This window comes from Dendronephthya gigantea, unplaced genomic scaffold (assembly GCF_004324835.1).
Source record: "Dendronephthya gigantea isolate DGI-Jeju-01 unplaced genomic scaffold, DenGig_1.0 000283F, whole genome shotgun sequence".
Lineage (NCBI taxonomy): Eukaryota > Metazoa > Cnidaria > Anthozoa > Malacalcyonacea > Nephtheidae > Dendronephthya > Dendronephthya gigantea.
The window spans coordinates 11,121-29,923 of NW_021163293.1; the positions used below are offsets into that span (position 1 = coordinate 11,121).

Sequence of the window (18,803 nt, forward strand, 5' to 3'; positions counted from 1 at the left end):
GGGTAGACGTAAGCTCAGCGCGAGAAAAAGTAAAGATGTGGTCTTCATCTTACAGGAGAGAATCAAGCACAAGGAAATGGCAAAAGCTTGAAGAAGATATGCTGAATCGTTTGACACCATCAAACATCAGGAAGTTGGAGAAAAGCGCAGCAGCTCGATAGGCGGCTAAGATCATTGACCAATACTCCGATCCAGCTGAGTCCACGCCTGTCACTCTATCCAGTTTTACCTTGGTTAGGGATTTCCTGTTCACTCAAATCTTTATAGACAATGCCAATCGACCAGGTGTCCTAGCACATAATGACGATGGAGGAATTTACAAACATCCGAAAGCAAGATGACTATTACCTCATAACAGTGAAGAAGCACAAAACTGCACATGTTCATGGACCAGCTCGTGTTGTATTGAGTGAAAACTGAAGGCGTGGCTGTCAATATTCGTTGGCATAATGCGAGCCCATGTTACCACCCGAATGAATGGCCCAGTATTCATATCCTGGAACGGAAACCCTATGAATTCTGTGCACATCACTAAGGCAGTACAATCTGTCTTTAAAAAAGCTGGAGTGGATGTTAAAGTAACATCGACATCGTTTCGGAAAGCAGCAGTGACGAAAGTTAATGTCGATAAGCCAGAGATGAGTGCGAAATTGGCTAGCCTTATGGCTCACAACGAAGCGACGGCAAAGAGATATTATCTCCTGACAGAGAAATCCAAAACTTCCATAGAGGCTTCACGAAATCTTGGTCGCCTGATGCGAACTGATGACGAGTGTGGAGATAACATTGAGACTCCTTCATATGGCAGTTCATTTAGCTACGTTAAATACGAGAAATACAACGGGTCAAAGACAAGATTCTCTCCACGGGTACGCTATGAAAGCTTGTTTTCATACAACATAATTCATCGTAATTCACATGTCTTAATTCGTTGTAATTCGTTAATTGTTATGCGAAATCCGACATATGGAAACAGAACTACAATAAATACGTCATTTGAATTACGACGCGGAACCATGTATTTGTTTTATAAAAACCAGCCTTGAGTGGCTGACAATGCAAAGAATCCTTCCAGCCTCTCCCTACTTACAAAACTACTTCCCGCTACAATAACGATCCGTTATCGTGTATTATCAAAACCTTAAAAGTGTTTTTTGTTATATATATTTTATTTATATTTGCAGATTCTGCGTAGAAGGATCGACTTGCTTTTTCCGGACAAAGAAGTCTATTAATGAAGTATGGTAAGTATATTCGTCATAAATAGACAGCTGGAATCTGATGCATTAGAGCTGTTTTCTTATTCAACTGTATATATATCGCAGAGTAGTGCGTATATTATTTTTCCTGGGCTCTCGGCTAGAGCTAAGGGCTTTGGAGGAATAAGAATGCAAAGGAATACCGCTACGGTTCGCTACGATATACGGTGCAGTGGAAAACAGGCTTTATGTAACTAATCTTGATTTTATCACTTTTTAAATCATCTTGTATATTCCTGATTCACAGCGGACCGGTATTCCTCATCCTTCCCGCTGTGAATGCAACTTGGCTAGACTATATATGTTATGCCTTATTGATGGGATTTGATAAGGAATTTTTGCCTTATTTAAATTACAAAATCGGTGTACAACCTCGCGCTCGGCGGATAAAATGTATATGCGCGTCTTAGGATATGCTTAGTTAACGCCAAAAAAAAATTAGTATATTCATGGAAGAAGAAATGTCCCACAACACACGTTTTAATAGTGCATTATGCAAGTAAAGTGTATGCTTGTATAAAATTGTAAAACATTTTTCCTCATTACTAGTTTGATTTTGAATCTTAGATAGGACACGTGTTACTTCATTGATGTTAGAGAAAATATTTAGAAATCATTGTTGAGATTTGAATAAAATCCCTTGATGTATGCATGTGCAAAAAAAATGTGTACAACATTCTGGGGTCTTCCTGACGAGTGCAAAAATAATGTGTACAACATTCTGGGGTCTTCCTGAGGAGTGCAAAAATTAATGTGTACAACATTCTGGGGTCTTCCTGAAGAATGCAAAAATTAATGTGTACAACATTCTAGGGTCTTCCTGATGAGCGCAAAAATTAATGTGTACAACATTCTGGGGTCTTCCTGAGGAGTGCAAAAATTAATGTGTACAACATTCTGGGGTCTTCCTGAGGAGTGCAAAAATTAATGTGTACAACATTCTGGGGTCTTCCTGAGGAGTGCAAAAATTAATGTGTACAACATTCTGGGGTCTTCCTGAGGAGTGCAAAAATTAATGTGTACAACATTCTGGGGTCTTCCTGAGGAGTGCAAAAATTAATGTGTACAACATTCTGGGGTCTTCCTGAGGAGTGCAAAAATTAATGTGTACAACATTCTGGGGTCTTCCTGAGGAGTGCAAAAATTAATGTGTACAACATTCTGGGGTCTTCCTGAGGAATACAAAAATCAATGTGTACAACATTCTGGGGTCTTCCTGAGGAATACAAAAATCAATGTGTACAACATTCTGGGGTCTTCCTGAGGAATACAAAAATTAATGTGTACAACATTCTGGGGTCTTCCTGAGGAGTGCAAAGATTAATGTGTACAACATTCTGGGGTCTTCCTGAGGAATACAAAAATCAATGTGTACAACATTCTGGGGTCTTCCTGAGGAATACAAAAATAAATGTGTACAACATTCTGGGGTCTTCCTGAGGAGTGCAAAGATTAATGTGTACAACATTCTGGGGTCTTCCTGAGGAATACAAAAATTAATGTGTACAACATTCTGGGGTCTTCCTGAGGAGTGCAGAAATTAATGTGTACAACATTCTGGGGTCTTCCTGAGGAGTGCAAAAATTAATGTGTACAACATTCTGGGGTCTTCCTGAGGAGTGCAAAAATTAATGTGTACAACATTCTGGGGTCTTCCTGAGGAGTGCAGAAATTAATGTGTACAACATTCTGGGGTCTTCCTGAGGAGTGCAAAAATTAATGTGTACAACATTCTGGGGTCTTCCTGAGGAGTGCAAAAATTAATGTGTACAACATTCTGGGGTCTTCCTGAGGAGTGCAAAAATTAATATGTTCAACATTCTGGGGTCTTCCTGAGGAGTGCAAAAATTAATATGTTCAACATTCTGGGGTCTTCCTGAGGAGTGCAAAAATTAATGTGTACAACATTCTGGGGTCTTCCTGAGGAGTGCAGAAATTAATGTGTACAACATTCTGGGGTCTTCCTGAGGAGTGCAAAAATTAATGTGTACAACATTCTGGGGTCTTCCTGAGGAGTGCAAAAATTAATGTGTACAACATTCTGGGGTCTTCCTGATGAGTGCAAAAGTTTTTTACAACATTCTGGGGTCTTCCTGAGTAGTGCAAAAATGTGTACAACATTCTGCGGTCTTCTGAGGAGTGCAAAAATGTGTACAACATTCTGGGGTCTTCCGGAGGAGTGCAAAAATGTGTACAATATTCTGGGGTCTTCCGGAGGAGTGCAAAAATGTGTACAATATTCTGGGAGAGATTCTGGGGTCTTCCTGAGGAGGTATATATGCATAAGTTTTCGTCCCATTCTTACAACGCTTTTCTCGGCTCCTCGAATGTGTACATCATTCTGGGTCTTCCAGGGGATTTTTCGTACTTTTAGTTTGTATTTACGTTTGATACTTTTTATCAAAAGCACATTCCCACTTAATAGCAGTAAGGTTTGAGAAATCAAATAATTACAAAGTCGAGCTATGCCATCCATGCAATCCCCATTTATTGCGGTATGTATCAATTATTAATTTGTACCAACCTTGAATCCCTGTTTTAAATGTATTTAAATTTACTTTTTAGAATATTTATGGAAGACGAAATCCGAATTGCAATTCTCTAATGAATACATTTGTCATTGGAATATGGGTAAGTGATGCTCATAAATAAACTTTCAGTCTTCAAGCAGGCCACTCTCCCGTCGGATTTATTGAAAAATGACCAGCACATACATATATCAGATGGGATTCAGCAAATATAGGGTAGGGTCGCAGCTCCTCGCAAGAACGATTTTCATGGGCTAAACTTTACAATACATTTCTGTTTCAACCAATAGCATAGCTTCGTTCTTTAGAAAGCATAGAAAAGCATTATCCAATTGGACGAAAGCTTCCGAGCTCTGCGTATTGAAGCAAAATATGTAAAGATTTCCTGCGCGTGTTATTTTCTTCATCATTGATCGAGTCATTATCAAAGTAGTTTTCCTGAATAGAAATCGCGATATGCTCAATATCATATTTATAATTCACCCTTAACAAGGGCATGCAAGTTCTCATAACATACCTCAGACTTGAAATTAAAATTCCAATTTACAATTGGTAGAAAAACGAACCCTTTTTTCACAGAATTTTAGAATTATTCCAGTGCCGAGTTATATGGAATAAAGAAAAGGGTATGCAGTCTTGACGAGGAACTGCCTTCTCATTGGTTGATTTTTGATGAAAAACGGCTTCTGAGAGCTCTGCATCATTTTCCGCCTTTATTATCTATAGTCACCAATTTTGTCGAAGGTCGCCTTACAATTTAACATGAAATATTGCTGTGCCTTCTATAAATGGCCAGCAATACAATATGCACACGCAACCAAAGGAATGCACCCGATTAGGTTAAATAAATGCCGCTATTCTATTTCTCTTTTTAAAAACCCGCTTAGACCAGTTCATGCCCCTTGCTTCAACGTTTTAGGTGCAAAGTAATACGGAAAGATGCAATTTAGGTGCCATAGAGGAGTGAAGTTAGGTTTTGCTATAAAAATTTAAGTTTAAAAAAGAGAAAGTTATCAAGAGTTATTAAGGAATATTTAGGTAGTTTAGCTATATTAAAACGAACCATGTTTACTCGACAAAATGCATGTGTGATAGACAGTAAAAAGACACTGCATGTTAAGAATTAAAGTTTTTATTGTCAATAAAAATATATCTCCATGAAGGTCTACCTCACTGCTCAGTCCCCACATTGTTTACATCGAATCTTGAAAAGTCCACACAGTGAATACACTAGAAAACTACTGTCCCCACATTGTTTACACACGGCGCGTCCCCGTTATGATGATTTCATGTTTCTTGACACAGGTCCCCAGAGGGGCATAAAATTTTCTAGTCCACAGGATGACTGGCAAACAGGTATTAATGTTCTGGTTACTTGCAATGTCTTAATTAACCTAAATGTATTTACAATATAACAACAAATATGAACAGTAACACTTTACATAACTGTGTATGTTAAACACACAGGAATATGCTATGCATATGTTGCATGGTACATCTTGTTTATTAGTGTATTAGTTTTGTAATTTTTGCATTAAGTATGTATGTTTGATTTCTATTTTTAAAATAGATATATTAAGACAAAAACTTGTGTTGCAAACCCATACTCATTTGTATAAACTCTTCAAAGCTCCATGCACTCCACTAGTATCCAAGGGTTAAAAATCTTAGTGCATTCTAGTTATATTTTTGTGAAAAAGTGCTGATGATTTTTCTTTTCAATGTGGAATCTTAGAGGACCATTGCAGTCTAATGATAGACAATGTCATGCAGTACCATTTAGTTGTTCATGCATGAAAATTAAAAAGAGGACTATCAATACATTTTAAATTTATTTATTGTTTCTTTATCTTAAAATGGTGGCAGAAGAAAAATTGTTTTTTTTTCATCAAATTGTTGGGGTGGCTGTGGCATAAAAAACAAAATTGTGTTTTGTTCTTGAAATTATTTGAGTTGTTTGATTTACTATCTGGCAGCAGTTTGATTTCCTGACAGGAAAAGCAACTGGAAAACTAGTCATTAGAAGGGAAAGTTCACATTAACTATATTTGTCTGCTGGTTTGCCTTCAAATATTAGTATGTAAATCTATGATTTGAAGGCAATATCCAGCTATATAAGGATTATTACTTTCATATAGTTAAAAGGAATATAGAGCTTTGAGATGGTTCTTAACAGTTGTGAAAACTTGAAACAATTTTGAAAAAATTACTTGGCAGATTCTCCATGCATGCAAGTGCATAGCTTGAACTTGCTTAACACATGCCCGAGTGACAGCCTCCGCATTACTACACCCACGCTCAACTGCCAAACTCTCAATTGCCTCCTGAACTTTTGTCAAAGAGTTTGACGGCTGTTCAACGGCGTTTTCGTTGTAGATGTCTTGACTTAATACTTCTTCCAACGAAAAACGCACATTTGAAACAGCCGCCATGTTGACTTAATCAAATATTCTTGGGCGGTACACCACTGACCCAAATGAACGTGGCGCAAATATTTTGGGGTATACCGCATGCCATATTGAATGGCAAACTAGCGATTTCGCGCGCCGCGTAAACTTTGAAATGTATACCATCGCTATGCTTAACTAATTTTGTTAATCCGAGGCGAGGGGTTTCTGCATGCAAGTATTTCTAGTAATATTGTAATGTGTTGTCGATTTCACGTCTATAAACTCTTTCTGCTCGTTCATTCACTCTTGGAAGCGCATAAAAATGGACGCCAGGTAACCTGTACAACGCCATTTTATTTAATTTTTTTAAAAGTTGACACACAATTATTTATCCGCCAGATCCACCGTTTTTTATCCACCGTTTAGCTAAATTTTAACCGGTGGATAGCGCTAAACGGGCTTCGACAACGCGATTTTCAAGCGTATACATTTATACGGTGGATAACGAGTTAAACGGTGGTTAACGACTTAAACACCTTTCGTACAACCGGCCACTGGACGTTTCGCCCCCGAGAGTTTTGTCAATATAGTATGAAGTGCATGTACGTGTTTTTCAGGCTCTAAACGCATCACTGGGTATACACTGCTTGTGTTTCGAATTCTTGAAATTACTCTACTTTCGTTATTGGGCATTCCTCAATAACTGCCAATATTTATTGATTTCCATTAAAGCTACATGCATTTTTCTATTTGAAAAAACTGCTGGTCGCTATACGTACGCAGGCTGCTACAATAACACAATTATTAGTTTGAACATATATAAAATTTAATTGTAAAATTGAGCAAGACATGCACTCACAAATGATGTGGCAAGTGTTTACAATAATTATCTTGAAAGACATGGGTACAAACATCGCCTAAAATATACATGTATACCCATTAAATATCGGTGCGTATGAATAAGTATGAAAATAATGTCTGCAAAATACTTACGAACAGGGAGTCATGTTCTTCGTCGAAGAAAGGAAGGGAAATGCAATATTGACAAGACCCGAACTGCCGTCATCATTGTTGGGTACTGAAGTATCTCCATTGCTGGGTCCATAAGGAAAAAAATCCTCAAGCTCTATTCGCGTATAAGCAATCTGAGCAAGACAGAAAAAAACAGAAGCTAAAACGAAGGACTTCATATTTCTTACTAATTTCTAAAAGGATATGCTTATATGCACTGAGTATTGAAAGCTTTTCTAAACCATTTTGCATAATTATTTATGAATAGGTATTATATAGGTATTTTTAAATTTCAATGCATATTTTGCCAAACTCGCTCATTATCTACTGCAACGCAGTATGATCAAATTCTTTATACTATACGTAAACATGTTACATTTATACATTACACATGCACAATAAGTGTAAATTGTTAAGATTTCCTAACGCGTCTTGATGACTCTGACTTCCACAAGAATTGACAAATTTTAAGCCTAAATTTAGCTTTCAGAGTAGCAATAAAGCTAAATTTAAGATTTTTAGAGTTTGCATTCAATAATATGTTCCGGATGCTTAATTCGACAGGACGTCTTTTTTTATAGATATAATTACTCTTACTAAAATTTGTATTTTTTTCACTATGTAAGATTTATAAATATGTTTCAGCTTTTTACAATAATGACTTATGACAACAAGACTTTATGGCGAATCCTTGGCTATGATATTCATCAATCTCTTGCTGAGATGAAAACATTAGAAAAACTAAAATGCGACAACGGAAATATTTCGTATACCTATATTTGCAAAGAACATCATAAATTCATTAAATAAACTTTTGTAAGATGAGTATATTTGTGTAGCCGTAGGTATGTGTGCCCTCGCCTACTGTAAATAGGATTTTAAGGTTCGAGAGTTAGTGATGACTCAATGTTCAATATTTGCATACACCCTACTAGCTGCCGTCATCGGGATATTGAAGTATCCCATTGATGGGTCCGGAAGGAAATCCTCAACTCTATAGCGCGTATAATTATACGCAATATCTGTGCAAGATAGAAGAAACTACACTGAAGCTAAAGCCAAAGTCCTATTTTAAATTCATTTGTATAAGGATACGCTTAAATGCATTGAGTGTTGAAAGCTTTTCTTAGCCATTTTGCATGTGTATCAAATAATACATTTAAATTTCAATGCATGTTTTGCCAAGCCACATTCATTATATTATTAGTATTGTTTTACGCAGTATGATCCAATTCTTTATTAGTACTACATAAACATAATTATGTTAGCTTGCTCGTCTAGTTAACTTGCAGAACTGAGAATTTGAAAGTCCTTTCGTTTTAATATAACCCGTGAAACTGAGCACAAAGATATAATGCATGTTCATCAGATGAGCTTTGCTGTATAGGACGCTACTGAAAACTATAGGTTCTAAAATTACCGATGCAGATGAATTTATTATTAAAACAAAGACTATATGGTAAGATGAATTTATTATTAAAACAAAGACAAGGGTAAGTATCCATTATAAACTATTATGAGATACGGCAGTGCAAATCATCCAAAGTATAAACAAACGAGTATCACGATGCTTCAAACAACTTATGCTGGATTTATTGCATTTATTAATTTATTTCTTTGGTATAGTATCAGAGCAAGACAGCCTGGCTAACGGGAAAGTCCATTCGCATGATAATTCGCGTTTCAGCGTCTCACAAGGATGACTTGCAAGAAAGGTGTATAACTGGACCTGCACTAGCGTATGAAAATCTTCAACTTCAAGTATCAAGACATCCTGCATTGCCTTTGTTTCGGCATATCAGCGCCGTACAGCACTCATACTGACTTCGACAATATCCAAACCCATGATTTTGCAAAATAAATTGTTGCCAACGGAAATAAATATAAGTGTATATACATAGGTCATAGGACTATAAATGTTATCTGTATTACGACCACACTCACATATACAAATAATAAAAAATGTATAAAAGTTTGATCCGCAATAAACATAATAGTTTGCAATATAATCAACTGAACATGCCAAATCCATAAATTGCCTGCTCAATGCAGCAGTAGAACCGGCGAGGTTTACTCAATTTTATGACCATTTCTGTTTCCTAGGCCTAAAAATGATAATCCTACCGACTCTTTTGAGCCATTTCATAATAAAATTATAAGCTCAGGGCCTAGCTTTGGGCCGTTTCTAAGATTTCGGCCCTTTACATGACACAGGACGAATTTGCAATCGCGCGATCTGAATTAAGTGTTCGGCCTTTCGTTTACCCGAGAACCACGCAAGCGAACAAATTTAATACCCCCTTAGCAACGAATTAGCGACCCAAAAAATGACCGCGGTCAAACTTTTTACTCGACCGGCTTTAAATTCGTCCGGGTGCCGTATAAACACCAGAAATTTGTCTTGCTTTGTTTTTGTACCGATATATTATAGCGCGGTTAAGGAATGGGCATGCCAACAATACGATGCTCATATTATTGTATTTCTCACGAACAAAAAAAAATTCAGTCTTATATTATAGGGGAATTCGTCCGGTACCGTGAAAACACAGGATAAAAAAGGACCAGAAATTGCATGGTTTGGGGTAAACAGCGAAAAAGGACGAATTTCAGATACCGCTCCTAAATTCACCTTTCTACGAATTCTAAACATAGCCCGTGCACAATTTATTTCATGCGGTACCTCGCAGCCCGTGTTGAATGAAATAATAAGTATCAGACTTAGAATCAGACCACAAAACATGCCAATAACTTAGTCGACTATATAATTTATTCATAGAAAAATGTTGGTAAATACGTTTACAGTGGTCATAGTGGTGCACAGAGTATCGGAAAATCCCGCGCCTGGGCTCGGTTGTTCAAAACCCGGCTAGTTTAACCCTGGGTTAAAGCAAATTTTTATCTGAATTTTTCCAATCACTTGCTTACAAAAGAATAATATTTTTACCAATATTTCTGGACTGTTAGAAGCCATATTTTCTAAAGTTTTAAAACGAACAGTGACTCAGAAGCAGTTTTCTACTAAAACCTGGTTTAAAATTTAACCCATGCAGAGTTAGCGCTGACCTAGCTTTGAACAACTGGCCTCTGCTATTCAGCCAATCAAGTTCCGCTTGCTGTTAATATGAAAATGTTAAACTTACTTTTAAACCCATGCTTTTAAGGCATACAAAATCTTTCCAGCAGTCTGATAAGCGAGTTTGCATCCTTTCATTCCTTTAACTTACGGGGCTGATATGTGGACATTAATTTTGCCGATGGGCAACCATCAGAAAGGTGAACGGGGAGGTAACTGATATCATTAATATGCTAGGAATATATATTGTACTTTCCCACACGATGACCACCATAAAAGTATTCCTTCTTGTAATATTTTGGGCATCTCGAGTTGCCTCCAATTTTCAGTGGCTAAAGGTCGATACGTTGATGATTTTGGACCTGAACAAACATGATTTTTCAACAGTACATGGGTTATATATAGAGAGAAAATTTGATTGATTCGATCCCCACTTTTTTCTTAGAAGCGGCTCTTAAATTAGCGCTAAATCGCGCATATTCTCGCGCCTATATATTTCTGGCCGTGCAGGAATATTCTAAGTGTAGCTACTCTATAGCGTCCGCCATGTGGCTCAAGTCCAATGATAGATTATGGAAATAAGAGCGTGTGCAGTGCAATAATCCACAACGGCTCCAAAATTACCTGGATTAACAATGATTAGGATCGCAAGAGCAATGTGCAATTTTTTTCACCGCTACAAAATTCTAGGGGTCAGCGGTATTTAACCTTCCACCTTTTCGAGAATATAAAAATTCGTTCTGGGACGGTTGTATACAACTCTTAATCCCGAGCCGGCGCGAAGCGCCGTGCGAGGGTACTAATTCCGCTGGGAGATTTATTACACCGGGTATTGTGACAGAACATAGCGGAATCCAAAGTTGCTCAAATTCTATGTCGTGGACCGTGGACGTTCAATGGTCATGGTACTTGTGCGCATGCGTGAAATGCGAACGAGTGTAGACTGGTAATCAACGAACGGTCTGATTGGCTAAGACAAAAGTTTGTAATTCAATGAGAACGTCAGCAATTTAACTGTCATTTCGTAAACATTTTGTAAAAGCGTTCATAAACTTTGTGCAAAGAAAGTAAAACGAGAAGAAACAGATATATGAAGCATGACAGATAGCAAAGATGAACGTGGATACAGTCAAAACAAAGCCGTGTAAGAGGAATAATCATAATCTGCAAGATTATAAATGTTTTCAAAGACAAAGGGTTCGTGTTTACTTTGTTTACTCGTACTTGTTTCGCGGTAAGAATGAGCCGTATTTGTATACTTTTCAGCTTTGTATGCCGTATTTTGTTAAATTCAGCTTTTTCTGCAAACGCATAAACTTGTGAAGGGCTATTACACCTTTGCTTTAACTTCAAAAAGTGTTTTTGAAAGTGTAATTTGAATTTGGTATCAAAAATACACACTATATTTAGTATACTGAAACTTTTAGCCGCCCGCGTTGACTGCAATTAGATATAAAATACATTCGAAGTTTTTTCTTTCTGTGAAGATTTTGTACTGTTTAATCGTTTGAAACTTCGATTTTAAACTGTTACTTAATTGCTGGCATGGTAATAATGCAGCAAAATGAACGGGCAATATTTACACTAGCTTGTGATTATTTTGTAGTGAATGATGGAAACTTAAGACTGATTGAGTTTGTGTCATTTCATAATATAAGTTTAGTTCAGGTTAACTCAGGAAATTGTGTACTTGGTTTGAAATAGCGAGGGGTTGCTGCATGCATGTATTTCTAGTCATATTTAAATCTCAGTTTTTTGTAGTCAAAATGTCTTGGTAGCTAAAGGGCCTTTTCGTATCAGTTTATACGCAAAAGGCAATTTCGTTGAATAATATTGAAAATTTACGAATTTATGAATATTTTATTAAAGTTATTCCTAACAGCGGGTGATATTAAAGCGATTGAAAAATAACCAGTGGATAGTGCTATCCGGCTTTCATATTTCAATAACCGGCTGGTCTAGTTTGGTAGTGATGGAGCCGAACTGATTGGCTGGGCGCTGGCAATCGTTGAGCTCGCGTCTTATTATACTCGTTTCGATATTTATAAGGCATTATATTATTATTATTCGCATTGAATGCATATAAAAAACGATATCTAATTAATGTTTATTTATTAGTAATTATTAAGGAAAGGAATACATTCGTAGAAAGAAGTTCTCATAATAATTGTTCACTTCTCTTTATAAAAATTAATTATTGGTTACATTCTCCAGCACAAAAAAAGGCTGTCAATGCTATGTCAGCCTACAAGTGCAAGTTCGGTAAAAGTTATATATTTCAATTCTAGTAAATTTAACCTTTACTTCAACAAAACTCAAAAGAGAGGCATCAATAAAAGAGATGATAATATTTTATACATGATACTGTGCATGCTATTCTGCTGGAAATAACTTTAAACCTACATAATATAAGAGTTATTTTGATGATTAGAGACATGTTAAATGGCTGAGCAGTTGAAGAAATCTTGCTGCAACAGCAGCGCTTACACAATGCAGCGATTGCAATGATGAGAATTATGGCAAAACAGGATACCAATAACAGCTGCATAGAACTTTAACGCTTTTCGATCGTCTGTAATGTAAAAAAGACAACATAAAAGTTAACATTTGAATTTATTGGTCAAGACAGGGAACAAGCGGCTAAATGGTCAAAAGATATTATTTTCATTGTTCGAATAAACGTCGTGCATGGTGTGGCTCTTCCACTCACTCCTACTGTCTTACTCTTAGAGTTATGTACTATAGTCAAGTATTATGTCGTTGTTACACGTGGGGCAGTATTTTTTTGGTGATACACTAATTTCCGAGTCGAAGTAGAGTTTTACACACTGTTCAACCATGTAACGTGGTCACAAAGGTGAAACTATATAAATTCGCAGTTTTAGTTTCACGAAATATTGTAACCTCATATTGTACAGACAACACTTTGTTATCCAAAGTATTCATTTCATTTAGTCTATAGTTTGCGGGACAGGGGGTGGGCAAAATACCAGTGCCTGGACGGTCGGAAAAGTATTGGTAAATTCAATGTACAGGAGTTGCACAATACAACGCATTAATTTTGGCGAAAATATAAATTGTCGTGACCGCGAATTTCTGGCAATGTTCGCCGAGCCATTTTAAAACGTAACTTGTCAAATTCGTACGATCACTTGTATTCTGGTTAAATGAATTTATCTATAATATTTCTTTTCCGTCTACGGGAATATTAGTCTAGGACCTGTAAAGGAGTTTGTATGCATTTCATTTAGGACAGATTATCTCAACTGTTTTGAGGTAAGTCTTTCACAGTCTTTCTGAATTGTTTATATGGTTCAGAATGGTTGCTTTTAGGGGTGGTCACTGGAGGGTGAAATTAGCCTAAGTTTCATATTTTACAAGAAAATGAATGTTTACCATTTCAGGTCAACTACTAATGATGCATAAAATTACAGATTCACCTGGCAAAGTCTAATTTTCCCTATTTTCTAAACATTTTTGTCATATGATTAAAAATTATGCTTATTTTAGTATATTTATTATTAATTTCCTAGGAAATAACAATGTTTTGTTGGGATACGACATATTTCATTTCACTTACCTCCCAACAGAACACGATTTCAGCCATATTTTGCAAATTTGATCGCCGTTTTTCGCCGTCCGTCGCAAGCACCATCCAAATATTGTACTTTAGCACGATTCTAGTGGACTAAAGAACTATTCAACCAATTTTCGATGGGTTTTGAAGTAGTGCCATGTAACATATTTTCATTTTTGTGTCCCTTCACATTCCATCAATTATGTCGCCCTTGCAATGTTTCGCCGCCTTTCTGCACGATAAATGCCACTTCTTGATACCCAGCAAGCTGAATTTTTTTCACGGCATCGATAAATAATTGATAGTACAATAAGAACATAAGAACTATCCAAAATTTAAAAGCATTTGGCCAACTTGGTAGTAAAAAAACTCCCCTCGTTTATTGGGAATTCAAGTGCGAAAGATTCAAAATAATTCGTAAATCCGCGCAAACTCCGCGACGAGTTCTCGTGGACAGCATTAAAATTTGTCCGTTTTGCTGTTAAACTTCCTCATGACAACATTAACAAGTCTCCATGTTTAAGTTGCATTTCTTGCTTTCACAAAGTTAAAAAAATAAACCAGAAATATATTCGTGAAAATTTAACACATCCCCTGCAATGTTGCCCGCGAGCATTTGTCTTGGAGTGTGCGTTAGACTTTTAAATTATTTTGAATCTTTCGCACTTGAATTTCATTCCCAATAAACGAGAGATGGTTTTTTACTTCCAAGTTGGACAAATGCTTTTAAATTTTGGATAGCTGTTATTGTACTATGAATTATTTATCGATACAGTGAAAAAAATTCAGCTGGGTACCAAGAAGTGCCATTTATCGTGCAAAAAGGCGGCGAAACATTGCAATGGCGACATAATTGATGAAATCTGAGGGACACAAAAATGAAAAAATACTACATGGCACTACTTCAAAACCCATCGAAAATTAGTTGAATAATTCTTTAGTCAACTAGAATCGTGTTAAAGTACAATATTTGGAAGGCACTTGCGACGGACGGCGAAAAACGGCGATTAAATTTGAAAAATATGGCAGAAATCGTGTTCTGGCTGGAATTTGGAATAAATGTACTAAAATAAGCATTTTTTAATCAGGTGGCAAAAATTATTTGAAAATAGGAAAAATTAGACTTTGCCAGGTGAATCTGTAATTTTATGCATAATCAGCAGTTGACCTGGAATGGTAAACATTCATTTTCTTGTAAAATATGAAACTTAGGCTAATTTCACTCTCTAGTGACCACCCCTAAAAGCAATAACTCTGAACCATAAAAACAATTCAGAAAGACTGTGGCTTTGATAATTCAGGATTTAGAGCTATGTCGACCATGGCGTTTCTGGATGTGGTCATTTTCAGGACTTTAGTCCCAGATTCAGATTTTGGCACATATGCCATGTTGACCGGCATGGTCTTTTTACCCTAAAACAGTTGAGATAATCTGTCCTAAATTAAATGCATATAAACTCTTTACAGGTCCTAGACTATATGTATTAAAAAGTATCGAAGTTGAAAAATGTATTGACAATCCGCGCTTGATAAAAACTTTTTTCAAGAGGGTATTTTTTGCATTATTTACAGTTTGACAAGTATTCTACCTAATAGACCTCCTTAATGACCTCTCCAGTAAATTAAGACTGGTGGTTGGAAACACATTGACAAATGACTACATGCTTTCAAGCAATGCAGCTATATTATTGATATAGTCAACTTTATAATTTAAATCAATAAAGAATTTTTTAAGATTTTTCCTATAGGATGTCATTATAAAGTTCAAAATAGATTTTAAATCGTCTGGTAAGGAATGAAATAAACTTGCTCCAGTATATGATGACTTTGCTTTAGCAGTTTCACTTTTAACGACGGGAATTTCCAGGTTTGTCAGACATGATAATTTTATCGTGTTTATACTATATCGCCTGTATTCTGTAAAAGCTCAGAGAGATATTAATGTTCTCATAACGTTTCAATGGCAGTATTTCGAGCCGTATAGGGGCTTGATTTCCAGCGATTCACGTTATATCTTTCCATCTATTGAGCGAAAACTTTCTCATTGACCAGCATTAACAAAATTTATATGTCACACTCAAGGAGTGTGAGTTTGAGTGAGCTTTTTGAATACAGGCGTAAGTCTCATAGCGAAATGGGAACAAACTTCTGATATCACTTGGTTGAGAAGCTTTTTCAAGCTAGTAGTTAAATATAACAAGACGCATGTTCTGGCGTAAACATCGGCCAGAACATGCGTCATGTTATATTTAACCCCGTAAACGTGCCAAGCTTCTGAACATAAACAATACAGTTCATACTCATTTAGATGCCTTGCGAACCTAAATGTTGTTCGATCGCGGCATTCAGAAGCACATCGTACTTTAAAAAGTATAAGAATCTATATGTATTAAATATATTCTTACCCTAATTAATCGAACAGCATCAAAATTAAGAACGGTTTATTTGTTCCTCTTCGGGGAATTTCCGTATCATGGGAGTTAAATCAAATCGCACATCGGAAAATTAGATTTCGATCAGTGCAAAACAACTCTTGGGAGAGAAAACTGTGACGTAGATAAATACGGTCACGTACACTTTTCAAATACTAGTATATTTCGCGCCAAAACTCACTTGCGACGACGAAAAATAATAATAAAAAAAATAATTAAATAAAACTAGAAAAAAACAAACTAAAAATAAAACAAAACCTAGGCAAATTTTCAACTCCGTTGCTGACGCCAGAGTAATAAGTAGAATTTTCCTGATTACTCTGTGTCAGCGACGTTTTTCGTTCTCGCAAGTGTGTTTTGGCGCGAAGTATACTAGCTAGTATTTCAAAAGTGTATGTCACCGTGTTTATCTACGTCACAGTTTTTTCTCTCAAGAGTTGTGGTACACAGCTCAAAATCTTTGGCTAATTGTCTTATGCGCGATTTGATTTCGCTCACATGATATGGCAATTGCTCCAAGAGGAAGAAATAAACCGTTCTTTTGATGCTGTTCGCGATATATTAAGCATTTAGATTGAACTAGTCGCGTGACTCATCTGGCAACCCCTAGATCCGCCCCTGTAATCCGTCATTGCTTGTAACCTTTTCGCTGCTGTCAATGTTGACCGCCATCTTGAATTTTATTCATATGATAACCGTATAGCTTATAATAGCGTGTAATATGTGTAATATGCATGTTAATTGACGAATGTGAATGCTCATGCTGTGTTAGCGCTTGATCGTAAATATTCTTATTTCTTCAATCGTGTGCGACATTTCTTAGCGCCATAGGCGTCAACATCTCCAAACAACAGCATTAAAATAACGGTTTATTCGTACCTCGTGTAGGAGTTGCTGCATAATGTAAGCGAAATCAAATCGCGCCTCGAAAAATTCGCTCAAGATACTATAAGCGCATGACAACTTTTACGAGACGAAACTTTAACGTAGATTAATACGTTGACTTACGATCTTCAGCGAGCGTCGGGTCAAGTACTGGGCACAAATTAGCCGAGAGCTTTTAAATACTGTATGATAAAAAAACAAAAATACGAAAACCTCGGCCATTTTTAAACCCTGTCGCTCATGCCGGAGTAATTTTGGAACTTACCGTCATCCTCACTAGTCTTGCATTTTTCTTGTTGTATACTGTTACCTAAATGACGACAATGTCCTTTTTTCGAACATGTTCGGTTTCGCTCTCTTGTTACTTTTTCATCTACGCCGATGCAAACACTCCATTCGCTCCAGGGCAGATAGGAACCTAGGTCAAAAATGGTAAACCTAAGTCTTGTCACATGCATAAAAATATCTCACAAACTTTCTTTGCCTGGCAATTTATGTTCAAATTTTCAGTTTGATAATAATAAAAGAAACCTACCACATGTTTCATTGTTAAGAAAGCCAGGTCTTATGCGACCTTCACAATCAGTGCACGATGAGTTGTCTCCTCCACAATCACCACAAAAATCTACTTTCTTCCCACTGTTCTCGACTCCATCACAACCAAAGAAAATACGCTTGGCAACTGAAAAACATTTTTGACTTATTACCGAGGAATTGCATTAATGGGGTTCGGTTAGCTATATGGGGGTTAGAGTGTAGCGAATCGTTTTAAAAATAATATTAATAATTACAAAAATTTTAAGCGTCCTCTGTGACTAAATCCTTCTCGTTCATGAAAAAGCCTTGCTTCTCCTTAAGTTCGGATCATGGATTTTGGCTCTCGCGAGAAGGCAATTTATACCAAGTGACAATTATTGTCCCCGAGCCGGTGCGAAGCACCGGGCGAGGGTACTAATTCCGCCCGGAGATTTTAATTACGGCCGGGAATGCAAATGCGAAATGAAAGTTGTCCGCCATTATGTCATGGACGTTGGGCGTTTTTGTAAGTTTTGCGCATGCGTGCGTTTAAAACGAGTTAAAACTGGTTACTAACAAACGTTTACAAACGTGCGATTGGCTAAATTAAAATTTGGGTTCACGTCAGCATAACTGATATTTTGAATTATAATTTATTTAAATTGAATTATATTTTTTTAAATAATATTTTTCATTTTGATGGTCTTTCATTTTGATGAGTCGTAAAATTGATTAAAATATAATGGAATAAGATGCCTTCGGATAGAAAAACTTTCATTCAAATGGATGGTAAAAAATATACGATTTTGAAGCATTTTTTTAGTGTTTTTCAACACTCAGGTAAATGAGTAGATTTTGTATTTTAAAGCATGCAAGTATTTTGTAAGTTTAATATGTGGATTTATCAACAATTGTATGAAACCTCTTTGAATTTATTCGTCAATTTCGTTAAAACGATTTTGATTTGGAAAGTATTTATTTTTAAAGGTGAATCTGTTTAAAAAGTAATTGAAATTTCGCTAAAAATTGTATAGTATTTAAAACTATTCGTAGCACAATTATTATGATTATAATTGTACCAAGATATAGGATTTTACTTTACAATTTCGATCATTCAGCAGAAACGAGTATT

At 36.3% G+C, this 18,803-nt stretch overlaps 1 protein-coding gene and 1 long non-coding RNA gene across 3 annotated transcripts in view; one reads left to right on the forward strand and one right to left on the reverse strand.

Moving 5' to 3' along the window:
* The first annotated feature begins 418 nt into the window (after positions 1 to 418).
* LOC114541370 lies at positions 419 to 5,145 on the forward strand. 2 transcript variants are annotated; one of them, XR_003689250.1, is made up of 4 exons: positions 419 to 869; positions 1,185 to 1,244; positions 3,825 to 3,890; positions 5,093 to 5,145. It is a non-coding gene; the product is annotated as an uncharacterized LOC114541370 (long non-coding RNA). The 2 variants fall into 2 exon arrangements; XR_003689249.1 differs by lacking the exon at positions 5,093 to 5,145 and adding an exon at positions 4,367 to 4,949.
* A 7,489-nt stretch (positions 5,146 to 12,634) lies between these two features.
* Positions 12,635 to 18,803, reverse strand: part of LOC114541369 (sushi domain-containing protein 2-like) — a 73,581-nt gene continuing 67,412 nt past the window's right edge. Inside the window, exons 14-17 of the mRNA XM_028561309.1 lie at positions 17,691 to 17,837; positions 17,421 to 17,573; positions 12,795 to 12,833; positions 12,635 to 12,660 (exon numbers count right to left, since the gene is read on the reverse strand). Coding sequence (XP_028417110.1) covers positions 12,635 to 12,660; positions 12,795 to 12,833; positions 17,421 to 17,573; positions 17,691 to 17,837 — 365 coding nt within the window. The remainder of the gene's footprint in view (positions 12,661 to 12,794; positions 12,834 to 17,420; positions 17,574 to 17,690; positions 17,838 to 18,803) is intronic.